Below are 12,552 nucleotides of genomic sequence, written 5' to 3' on the forward strand. Positions count from 1 at the left end.
CAGGCAGGAGCCAAGCTTGTGCAGGGACAGGCTGTGTGGCTGCAGCCCTGCACAGGAACAGCAGCAGGACATCCACACAGGCTGCTGGTGGCACTGGGGGATGCTGGCACATGCCAGGCCATGGCAGGAGAGGAGGTGCAGGCAGCCCAGCCCCACTGCCCACCAACAAGCAGCAACATTTTAGTCCATCTGCTGTACCACTGTCCCAGGTGAGAGAACCCCTGCTCTGCTGTGCCACAGCACAGGGCCACCCAGAGACCACCCCAGGGAGCAGGAGACCTTGGTCTACCTGCTGACCCCTTGTAAAGCAATTTAGATTAGGCCATGGAGAGGAAGGGACTGTGTTCCCCACTCAAACGTCACCACCGTCACCCTTGCCCCAGTGAAATCATGTTTGCTGTGGGGTTAGCACGCTCCTGATAACGATGGGTCACGCTTTCTCCCCTCCTCAGAGAGCAAGGAGCTACACAGGGACCCATCCCCAGGGTGACACTCGCTGAAGGGAACCAAGGTGGATCTCCAGGCATAGGCCAGTGACCCCATTTCCGTGGCCAAGGGATAAAGCACAAAGCACAGAGTCAATCCTGGACCAGCTGACTTATTTATTCCTGCCCTGGCGAAAAGAGTGTCCTGGGGCATGCAAGAGGCTTAACCTGCTGGTGCAGCCCCCCAGGAGATGCTGCAAGTTCTGAGGATCCTTTGGCCATAAATGCTTTTGGTTTTTTGTTTTTTTGTTTTGTTTTTTTTTTCTGGGCAGCTAAAATAAAGAGTGGGAGAGAAAATAGTTGGCACAAAACGTCACACCTTAAAGAGGAGGAATTCCTGGGCACTGGGTCCTTGCCCCTTGCCTCCCACTCCTGTCTGCGAGCAGAGACTGTGCTAATTAAACAAAGGGGCATTTGAAATGCTCAGATCTTGATTAATGCTGGGCTTATTAATGCTTTAATTCAAGGAGCAGAAGGGAAGCTTCCCCCAGAAGGAGAAAGGCAGCTGGCACAGGCAGAGGCAGGCAGAGCTCAGAGCTGGGGTACAGAAACACCATCACACTGGAACAGGGACCAGTTCCCCAGGCCCCTGGGCCACCAGCCCTGCCACAGGGAAGCCCCTGCATTAAGCAGTGGGTGAGTTCAGGGAGGGGGACATTTCTCCCCTCCAGCTTCCCTGGCCTTCAATGTGAATGAACTCAACAAAGTGAAACCTGGCTACGGGGCAAGGCAGGTTGACACAGATTTTCCACTTGGGAAGGAGGATGGGAAGGGAGGGGAGGACACTGGGTGCACAGCTGTGATGGCAATGGTTATCTCTGCATCACGCAATAGCCATGCTCCTCATTATTGATAAAGCAGGTTCTTGAGGGCAGCCTGGATGTCACCCAGCCTAGGGACAGGGAGAACAGGAGCCCAGACTGCCCCAGGGGCAGCTCTGCTGATGGTGAGCGTGAGTGAAGGGATGGAGCCCAGCCAGCCAGCACAGAGCCAGCCCCTCAAAGGCTCTTGCCCCTCACCAGCTCAGTGGCAAAAGCTGAGGGTGCTCCAGGATTCCCTGCAAGAAAAGCACAGGGGAGCAAGTTCAGGACACAATGGGGGAAGCAGGGGTGGGCAGAGGGCTGAGTGGGGAAGGGCTCTCTCCATCTCAAGCCCCCACCTCACAGCCAGTGTGGTGGAGTGGGGAGCCTTGCAGCCCTCACTGGAGGGCCAGGCTGCAGTGACTAATCCCCTGCCATAAGGAAATGAGTCCTTCCCCTCTCCTCTTTCCCCTCTGCATGATGCCTCGATGGAAGGAACAGGGCAATAAAATAATGTGCCCTTATCTTCAAAAGTGATAGAGGCATTATAAACACTCAGTACACCCCAACCCGGGATCAGGGACTGCAACCTCACCAGCTGGTCATGAGAAATGTGCAGAAAGTCACAACTTCTTCCAAAGAGGAAGCAACACAGCCCATCTCCAAGGGCCCTGCATCCAGCCCTTGCCCACCAAGCACTGCCCCAGGTGCAAGCAGAGCCTCTTCTCATGCAGAGCACTGGGCAGGGATGCCCAGGTGAAAAAGGGCACAAGTTTGCCCTAGACCCACCAGGATCACACACCTCCTGCCTCCCTGGAGCCCTCCAGGCAAGCAGAGCTCCTTCTGGCATTCCCAACCCGCTGCTCGTCTCTGCCTAGCACAGCTGACCTGAAGCAGCAGCAAATAATCCATGCAAGCTCTCTGGGGAATATCAGGCCACGTGCTGGGAGGGCCCATCTCTGCCCACAGCCCCCAGGAATTGCTCAGATAGGAGAGATGGGAGGGGAAAGGAGGTTCAGGCCAGGTTCCTGAAGGGCTGAGGTACTTGGAAAGGACCAGCACATTCCTCCACCCTCTCCCCAGCCACAGCACACTCCCAGCTGCCTCCCACACTGTGTCAGAGCCTCCTGGCCCCTCAGCAAGCCAGGGCTGATATGGAAGATCGCCCATGGCTGTGCAGCAGCCTTTTCAGGAGCAGCAGATGATACACAACCAAAAGGGACTGCTCCAAACACCCCAAATCCTGACTGCCAGGCTGGGCTCAAGTCACACACTGGCAGGAATGGGAGAGGCATTCCCTGCCCCAGCCCTGCCCCTGAGCCCAGGAAAGAGCCTCATGGATTCACCGCTGGGTGTCTGTGGTGCTCAGCTGGCAATTGCACTCACATTTCACTCCAAAGGCTGCCTGCCCTCCTGGAGCCGAGGGGGTGGCCCTGTCTGGAGTCAGGGCAGACAACACAGGCTGTTGGTGCCCAGCTCTTCTGGTCCTCTTGGGAGACCTTGCACTGGAGGTGAGGAACAACCTCCTCTTTGGAGAACACCTTCCATCAGGGAAAAAAGGTGCAGAAACTCATGGCTGTCCACAGCCTCCCAGGTGAGACCTGTTTAAAGGCACATTAAAGGATCTTTCGGTCTTGAAGGAAGATATGAGGGCAGAATGAACTCCATGACACTGCAGGGGACAGAGGCCTTTGGGTGCACCGAAGGAGATTGCTAGAAAGCACCTTCCTGTTTGAACAACAGCTCAGAAATCTATCAGGAGGGTTATAAAAGGTGTTTATCTCAGAAAAGCTGATATCCATGGAGAGAACACGGAGGTTTGATCTTCCAGGTGTTGCATTAACATCACAATCAGATTGTTCCATAATAATTGGAGTCTAATCTCTACTGGAGGAGCTTCAGGTGAGTGATCTCAGCAAGCCTCATGTACCTGCAATCTGTAGCAGCAAAAAAGGGCTTTCTAGTAGAACCCACACCAGTTCAGTGAGCAAGGCATACTTCTATAGTGGTACAAACATAAGGTCTTCCACAGATTTTACAGAAGTATTGGGAAAAACATACTCCATCTCCAAAATCTGCCAAAATCTGCTTTGGAGAACTGGTGTAGAGAATTGCAGATAAGTTGTGATGGTTCCACAGCACCACGCTGGACAGAAGAGAGGAAGACCAGCGGATCCCAAACACATTTACATGGACAAACAGAGCTGCAACCCCCTTAGCAAGTCTAGAGAGTCATCCCAAGCAATCCCTGCCATCTGTCACCTCCGTGCCTGAGGGCACCAGCATTTTGGCAGCTGCTAACAAAGGTTCATACCGAGAAGATGCTCAGACCCCAGGCACAGCTGAGCCCCTCCATGCTCCCTTCTAAGCATCACGAGTCTGGAAGAAACAGATCTCCCCATATGCAGAGAAACCAGTCAGCTTTGGGGCTGCCTTTTATCTCTACTCAGCATTTCAGAGTGTGCTTTGAATGAAGTTTTTTCCCACACTGGCAAGCTAGTCTTTCCCCAAGTCAGGTGTCTTTTTTCACAGAACTTACAACACCCTCTGTTTCTGGGATGTCCAGCCTGCTAAAAAGGGCTGAAAGCAGAACAAGACTCACGTCAGAAGCAGCATGATTGCCTCAAACTCGCTTTCCCAGAAAAGCTGTCTCTCTAGGTTTCTCAGGTCACTGGAGCAAAGTCCCACAGCACCAGCTCTACCTGGCAGGTGCTCCCAAGATTTCTCCAACAGATGCATTTTCATTACCCACATTTTTAGCTCTTTCCTTTTGAGGCGGTGGGCACAGTTTCAGCCTTCGTATTTTTTGGGGCATAGAAAAGCTCAGAGACTCTGCAGGCAGAGCTAAGGGCTAACCTCAGCTATCCCTGGATGCACCACTGTGATGCTGGCATGCCCTTTGAACAATTCCAGTACACTTTTACAGGAATGAGGGCACTGCTCTTTGTCTCTGGTTCTTTCCCACTGCCACAGAATCCAGGCACACATCTCACCAACCACTGGAGCCTCTGATCTTCCCACAACTGAGGACCTCCTCCTCAGCCTTCTGCCCTTCCCAAATACCCTTTATTTTAATTTTTCCAGATTGTGAACTGGCAGGATGTTTCACCCCACACCTGGCTGCTGGCTGGGGCAAGGCTCGCTCCACCTGCGTGCTGCCCAGGGAGGTGGCAGGGGAGACATATCAGGGAGAAAACCAATTAGCTCCTTGTTTCAGGACAAGGAGAGCAGACTTTGGGTCCAGGGACATCCTCAGCAAGGGGAATGATCCCTCTGTTGCAAGGCAAAGCCCCTGGAAGTGGCTCCCAGAACAAAGTCCCCATAGCCCAGCCGAGGGAGCTGCCAGGATCCTGCTAGCACACAAAAAATTTCCACCTCCCTGGGCAGACGTGTCCTGTAGCTGACACCCCAGGGCCTGCTCACAAACAAGGGTCTTGCTGGGGGTTATGGCTTCCTTCCCAAAGCTCAGGGAGTCCCATCTCCCTGCTCTGCTGGATGACCAGTGTGCCAAGGGGCTGATTTCTGCCTTGGGATTCTGCAGCTGAAAACTGTTTTACCTCACAGGTCACAAGCAGATGCAGCTAATCCACCCAACTTCAGTACTGAAGTAAAAAAAAAATAAAATAAATCCTCATGGGGAAAAAAAGGGAATAAGCAGTGCAAAACACAGTGCAAAGGCAGCCCAGTCTTATGTGAGGAGACAAGTTTCCCTCAGCTGTCCCTGAGTGCAGCTACCCTTTCCCATGGGAGATCTTTGCAAAGCAGAGGGAGGCTGCCCAGGAAATGCAGGACTAAAGCTCCCAGCTCAGTGAGAGGATGAAGAGAGCCCCAGTGCCTTCAGCAGCATGAGCTGAGGGGAAACACACCACTGCTCTTCCCTGGCTCCTTGCACTGCTGCCTGCTCCTGCACACCCCCATGCAATGCTGGGACCAAGGGCAGGACAGGCTGGGTCCCCCCAAGCCTTGCCAGGGCTGCTGGCTGCAGTGCCAGGACTTCATGGGGCACAGCATGGTGCTGGCACAGTGGGCACTGGGAGCTCTGGGAGGAGAAGGCTTTACCAAACATCCTTATCTCTGAAGATGCCTTTCTGACCTCCTCACCTCCAATATGTGTTTATCTCCACTACACAACTTAATCCCCCAAACTACTCTGGCAGCAACTCCTGGCACAGGCGTCCTCGAGAGAGTTTTGAAAGATGCAGAAGAGAAGTGCCAAGTTTCAAACCCAGCTACTCTGATACCAGTTTATCCAAGGAAAATTAATAGCTGCAGCTTGCCAAGCTACATCCATTTAGGAAACGCTCCATCACAGAACTACTTTGTGTGTTATTTCCTCACATTGGGGAAAACAAATCAGCTCAAGAAATGCCAAAAGACCCATGTATTGCTGTAAGGAGCATATATTTTTATCTTGCTGCTGATGTCAGACACAGAGAGGTGAGAATATGAAGCCTGCTAGCTGTTCACAGGCTGCTGAATGCTTCCGTAGGCTCGCGGATCTCTGCTGATGGATGCTTGCATCAAATCTGGCCTTTGCTCACCACCTCCTCATTCAGCAAATCCCATTCCTCTCACCAACTCCTGAGTGTCTGTTTTCTCCACATCACTGTGCTGGGCTTGGCTGGGCAAACTGAATTTCCTTCACAGCAGCTGCTGTGGGGCTGGGTTTGGTTTTGTGCTGGGAACAGGGCTGATAACCCAGGGGTGTTTGAGCTCTCCTGAGCAGGGATTGCACACAGCCAGGGCCTGTCCTGCTCCTCACCCTCACCAGGGAGGAGCTGGGGGGACACAGCCAGGACAGCTGATCCCAGCTGACCCCAGGGATATCCCAGACCTTATGGCATCACCCTCAGCACACAAAGCTGGGGGAGAAGGAGGAAGGGGGAACATTCTGGGTTTGTCTTCCCAAGTAATTGATGGAGCCCTGCCTTCCTGGAGCACCTGCCTGCCATGGGAGGCAGTGGATGAATTCCTTGTTTTGCTTTGCTTGCATACACGACTTTTGCTTTAGTTATTAAACTGTCTTTATCTCAACCCACGGGTTTTCTCACTTTCACTTTTCCAATTCTCTCCCCCATCCCACTGGCGGGGAGGGAGTGAGCGGCTGCGTGGGGCTGAGTTGCTGGCTGGGGTTAAACCATGACAATCACTCAAACATGTTCTCCTTTCCCTGTGTGGCAGGAATAAACCAGGAGACAGGTTTTAGCCCAAGGGCTTGACACACGCTATGAAAAACTCTGGGGATGTCTGTGAATAATCTTCTGAAAAATAAGGTCAAGCATGTTAGGGATAAAGTTCAGATCATAGAGCTACTTAAATGGGAGGGAATAAAAAAAGATGCAAAGAGGAGGAGCAGCAGCAGCTAAGATTACGCATATGTGCCGTGAAGAACATTGAGATCAAGTCTGAAGGAGGTGTGGACATTTCCTGCTTTAGAAGCAGCTTTGGAGAAGAAAATAAAGGTCTGTCTTTTCACCCACCCAGGGTAGATGTTTCAAAGGATGATTGGCTTTTGGGATAAAACTTCCCAGAATGGTCAGAAGCATGGATGCTTTCAAGATCACTGGCTATTTTGTACTTCAGAAAATATATTTCATGCAACCATAAAAACTGGTGCAAGCATCCCAAACGCTGCTAAAGTAAAACTCTGGCTCAATGCAATGTCCTGGTACAGATTCAATCTCCTCAACAGCTCTACTGGAAATTGAATATGATTGGGATGTAGGCCTGTGGTTTGAGTACCGGCTGGAGAGGTGTCAGAAGAAAAACACCAAACAATGAATGAAGGTAAGAAATGCTACTTTCAAACCATGAATGAAGGGAGATAAGGGAGATACCTTCGATCTCAAGTGTTCCCACCTGCAGCACTGACCTGGAAACACAGTAAACAATACAATCTGAAAAAGTCAAGAGAGGTCACAGAAACAGCTCTGAAATCTCAAAAGATGAGCTGGAAATGAAACAGGATTCAACCAAGCAGGAAATCAGAAATGATAGACACAGACACAGGTCCTACAGACTGCAAAAAACCCCACAGCTGTATAGACATGTCCTTTCTGCCTGCAGTAGCAACAGTGAAAGCCCCTTCTGTGGTAAGCTGTAAGTGCAGCCCTGGGGGAAATGATGTGGCACAACCCTCAGCATGCAGGACGGGGGATCTCTGTCCACATCACTGCGTTGCTCAACTCTGACTCTCAGACAACGCACCCAGCACACTGTTTGGTGATATCACCTAAGCACTGGTTTCTGTCACATGGTCTCATGCCTTTCCAGGTAAAAAGAAGAGTTTGAGTCAAAGGAGTGATGCTGGGCTGGCCACCCACACACCCTCTCCTCCATACCCAGGGCCTGGGCGAGAGAATGTACTTCAGGAGGGACAGGGAATGTGTGACTGTAAGGGTGAGCTCTCCTCAGCTCCTTGGAGCCAGTCATTTTAAGGTAAAAAGGAGGAAATCAGGTTTCAAGATGCTTCTGCACTGGAAACGAGCTCAGGCTTGAACAATATTGAACTATTTGCACTTGCCTTTATTTTCTTTCCATGAGCCACATACTGCAGGCAGCACGGGGAGTTGCATCTTTTGGGTGCAACTTCTCCCCTCTGTCAATCTGGCTTCTCCCAAACCCCTCATCCTCCTGCAAACTCCCCATCATCCTCGACATTTCCCAGGTTTAAAGCACAGCCATGCTGCTGGAAGAAGAAGAGTCAAAGATGAGCCTAAAGACGCGAAGCTGCCGGGCAGGAGAGCCTCGGTTGAGGATGGAAGGAGCAGGGCCCAGGCAGGCTCAGCCAGGGCCTTGCAGCAGATCTGAGGCAAGCCCGGCGTCAGCACCCTGCCGGCTGTTCCCATGGCTACACGGGAAGATAAATTGAGTTCAAGGAACCTCGTGTCGCTACATTATTTAACAAACAGACAGTCACGCTCTGGAGGAAAACACAGGCAGGGACCCAGTTTAGCAGCTGCGTGGGCTGATCAGACCCACGGATGGCCGAGTGCCTCACGGTGTGGAAGGGCCAGAACCAAGCGCAGCCCGAGCCAGGCAGGGTGTTAGCCACAAGGAGAGTCCAGCATGGCCACAGGAGAGCCATGCTGGCCCTGCAAGGCCACAGCTGTTTGTCCAGAAACACAACCAGACCTTGCACCTGACAGAGCCCTGGATACCTGCCCCATTTATGAGAGAATCCAAAGCCTGGCTTCAGGAAAGGAAAGGCCACCCCACCTGCCAGTCTGTGCTCTGGCCCAGGCCTCAAAGGCAGCACTGGGCAAAGAGGAAAGGAATGTGGGCACAAAGAAAAGCACAGGAGGAAAAAAGAGCATGGAGGAATTATAGGGGTGCTGGGAGAGATGAACAGGCTTTGAGGGAAAAGGCATTGATGGAGCTTCTGTTGGAAAAGTGGCTCAGCATGGCAGCAGTGAGGAGAAACAAGAGGGGCCTGGGGGGGAGCTGAGGGAGGGAAAACAGGAGCAACAGGAGGGCTCTGGCCCCATGAGCGCCCGAGCCAGCGAGGGATGAGCAGGACTGCTCTCCCCACACGGTTTTTTCAGTGCTCTTTTGACCCAGCACCCTTCCCCTTCACCAAAATCCCGCAAGGAGGAGCAGAAGGCGACCCAGATAGCTCTGTGATGCACCAACCAGCGGCAGAGGGCCACGATTCTGGGATTCTGTGAGATGCCAAGGTCCACAGGGCCGTTCTGAGGGACCCTTCCCTGGGCAGGCAGTGGGGACACGTGCGGGACACAGCCAGGCCAGCAGTGCCACCGTGTGGGAGCGGGTCACCTCCTTCTGCCAGGACACCGAGGGCTCCTGCAGCGTGAAAGAGAGCAGTTGGAAACACAAACACACATACATCTATAAATAAACTCAGCTCTCACCCTCCCTCCCATCCCAAAACGTAAAAAGAATGAGAGACTTATCCAGAGGAATTTTCTCAGCCAGAAACCTGCTCCTTGCTGGAAGCCAAAAGACTGTGTCGTCTCTCAAGTGATTTTCAATAATGCCCAGAAAAATAACTCTCTTTTACCAGGCACTGAAGTGAGACTGACAGGACTGTACATACCAGGGTCTTTCTTCTTGCTCGTCTTGAAAACTAGAACTTTGGCCAGCTTCCAGTGTGCAGGGACCTCTCCAGGCTCCCAAGACTTGAAAAATAATGGAGAGAGATCCTGTGATGACAGGCCCAGCGTTTTCAGTACCCTGGGATTAACCCCATCGTGCCCCAAAGATTTATGTGCATCCAGCTGGAGCAGCAAGCCTCAAACACATTCAGTTGTGGCTGGGAGTTTTTCGTGCCCCTAATCACAGTCCTCCAACACAGAGCTCCAGGGGTTCAGGGCCCATCTGATGCTAATGACAGAGGTGAAGAGGGCATTAAACATCTCTGCTCTGTCCATGTCCCTGTTTGTGAGGTGTCTGGCCTCATAAAGTGTAGACTGATGTTATCTCTGAACCTCCTTTTGCTGTTAGCATGTTTTAACAAGTCCTTTTTCCTGTCTTTCACAGCACTGGCAAGCTTGAACACTAATGAAGCTCTGGCCACATAAAATGTTGAACAGCATCTCCCTATTTTTCCTGTGTAACCTGTCCTTGTTTCCAATGTGCATACACTGGGCCTTCTGTTCCCCCCAGAAGTGAGTCCATGTGACAATAACCTGTCTTTTTTTTCTCCACAGGAGTCATTTTGGTATGGAATGCAGGTCAACTTGACCTTGTTGATACCTCCAACCTCAGTGGAGCAGAGTCCTCAGCACTGTTCTGCTTGCAGAGCCTGGTATCTCTGACCCAAGGGCACCTGAGAAGGTGGGGTAATCCCCGAGGAGTGCACAGAGAAATGCAGTTAACCCTTGTGTGCAGCACAGAGCGCTAGGAACAGCTGATTCCAAGGGAAGGCAGCAGCACAGTCAGGAGTTACAAGGAAACAGTGTTAGGAGAAGTTCTCTCTAGGCACCACTGTCCATTTGCATTGGTGTCCTGAAGCACAAGGTAAAAATCCGGCATGTAGGGCTTAGAACAGAAATGTAGCTATCATTTTTCTGGCAGCCACAAGCACTGCACAGGTGTTTTCACTGACCTTTCCAACATCTTCATAGGTCTCCATCCTCTACAACACTGCTAGCTTTGGCATTGCTTCCTTCTCTGTTGAGAAGTACCTTTATTATCTGGTCTCTAAGTTATAAAATTTTACTTCTTGGCCTCCAGAGCCAGCTGGCTTCCTTTCTACTTAATGATAAAGGCTATCTTATCTGGCTTTATGGAATGCTGAACTTCAACAGCTAACAGCCATCAAGCTATATGAACGGGTTCCACCCTGGAATTTGTTGATCAGAGAAAAGAATTTTCCTGCAGTAATATCCAGATAGTTGTCCAAACTCTAGCAGTTCTTCCTGCTTAGCATTTAAGCTGAAATTTTTTGGTAAGGAAGCAAAACTTCATGTTCTGCAACAGGTCAGAAGTTCTCAACAGGAAATTAATTTTTCTATCAGAAGTTTTGCCATTGGAATGTAAGCCAATCAGCCAATTTAAGTAAAACCCATGCAATTCTCTAAAAATTACCTAATTGAAACGGACAGATTCCTCTGGAATGAAAGGCTGTTACTTCAAACAGGAAAAAAGAGGTCAGGCGGTGATCAAAGAAAGCAGGCACTAAAAAAAGTTCCTAATATTGCCTGTTTGAATGAGACGTGTATTGGCAGGTACGTGCCGCCGCCGCGCCATGAGCCAGTTCAGCTTCGGGGCGGCCGCGCCCGGCGGCGCCTTCAGCCTGGGCGCGCCCCGAGCCGCCCCCGCCGCCACCACGGCCACCAGCGGCTTCTCCTTCTCCGCGCCGGCGCCCGCCCCCGCCTCCACCGGCTTCAGCTTCGGCGGCGCGGCGCCGGCGGCGGGCGGCAGCCAGCCCGCCGGGCTCTTCTCCTTCAACAGGCCGGGCACGGCCGCGCAGCCCTCCGGCTTCAGCTTCGGCTCGGCCAGCGCGGCCCCCGCCGCCCCGGCAGCCGCCGCCTTCCCGCTGGGGTGAGAGCCGGGGCCGGGCGGGGACGGACGGGCAGAGGGACGGAGGGAGCGGGGTCCTGTGGGTGCCGGGCTCTGCGGGGAAAGCTGCTCGGAGCGAGCCTTGGCCCTTGTGCCCGGCTCTCCCAGCCCCTGCGGTGATCGCTCATCGGGCGGGTGCCCCGCGAGCCCGGGCACTGCCCCGGCCGGTGCTTGCATGGGCAGCGCTCCCGCTGTGGGCGAGCAGATGTTCCGCCTTTCCGGCTGGGACTGGGCTGGAGACGCGAGCGCACAGAAATGCTCAAGCTCTGCTGCCGGATAGCAAACGTCTCGTTCTTTCTGACCCGAATCTGGAGTGCTCAGAATGCTTTCCCGGCGCTTTGGGAGGGATTTGCCGTTCAGCAAAGGCTGCGAGTTCTGGAGCGGTTCTGCAGAAGTGCTGCTGGCAAAGCTTGCCAGATGGGAGCTGTGGGAAGGGAGCTCAAATGGGGACGAGCAGGAAAAAACCAGCCTTGTGTAGCGGGAGTGGAAACGGTGAGCTGAGAGAAGGAGCAGCTGCACGTGTGCTGCCCTAAAATGCCCTGTGGCACCGGGGTGCGTGGAGGTAGTGAAGGGACAGTCAGTAGGAAGAGCCCTACGGGGGGATGGCAGGTGACAGCAGCTGGATGGAGTCTGTTGTCAGAACTGGGACACAAGCCTGGCCAGGTGTGCATCTCTCTGAAAGAAGGTTTCTGCTGTCAGCAAATGGTCAGGGAGAAAGCCAGCTGTGTACTTGGGTGGATGTGTGTCTCAAGTGGGATTGCTTTTTTTCTTTTCTTTTCCTCCCTAGGGCAAACACTCCCAAAGTGACCTTTGGAGCCAGCACTGCCACTCCAGCTCCTGGAATCACGGGGGGCTTTTCTTTTGGCACCCCTGTGGCAACCAGCACACCCTCGAGTCAGGCAGCAGCCTCGTCTGGCTTTGCCTTTGGCTCTGCTGCCAGCAGCAGCAGCAGCACGGCTCCCTCTGGGACAACAGGAGGCTTCACCTTCTCCAGTGGCAGCACGGCTCAGGCGGGCACAGGCGGGTTCAGCATCGGCACCGCGGCTCCGCAGGCCACGTCGGCAGGGCTGAGCTTTGGCACGGCCCCCGCGGCTGCTGCCACCACCAGCACGGCCACCCTGGCAGCTGCCACCCCGGCAGCAGCGCCCTTCAGCCTCGGGGGACAGCCCACAGGTGGGTGAGCAGCCTGGGGGCTGTGGGATGTCACACTGGGACACAGGCACACAGTTTGGGGTCATTGGGAT

The 12,552-nt window shown here is 53.1% G+C and overlaps 1 protein-coding gene across 1 annotated transcript; it reads left to right on the forward strand.

Moving 5' to 3' along the window:
- Positions 1-10,983: 10,983 nt before the first annotated feature.
- On the forward strand, positions 10,984-12,481 carry LOC121362798 (nuclear pore glycoprotein p62-like; the record flags this gene model as incomplete). Its single annotated transcript, XM_041484616.1, has 2 exons — positions 10,984-11,290; positions 12,096-12,481. Coding segments are annotated over exons 1-2 (682 nt in total), but the record flags the coding sequence as incomplete, so codon positions are not given.
- Between the last annotated feature and the right edge of the window lie 71 nt (positions 12,482-12,552).

Source organism: Pyrgilauda ruficollis, unplaced genomic scaffold, assembly GCF_017590135.1.
Source record: "Pyrgilauda ruficollis isolate IOZ18807 unplaced genomic scaffold, ASM1759013v1 scaffold67, whole genome shotgun sequence".
In the NCBI taxonomy this organism is placed as follows: Eukaryota; Metazoa; Chordata; class Aves; order Passeriformes; family Passeridae; genus Pyrgilauda; species Pyrgilauda ruficollis.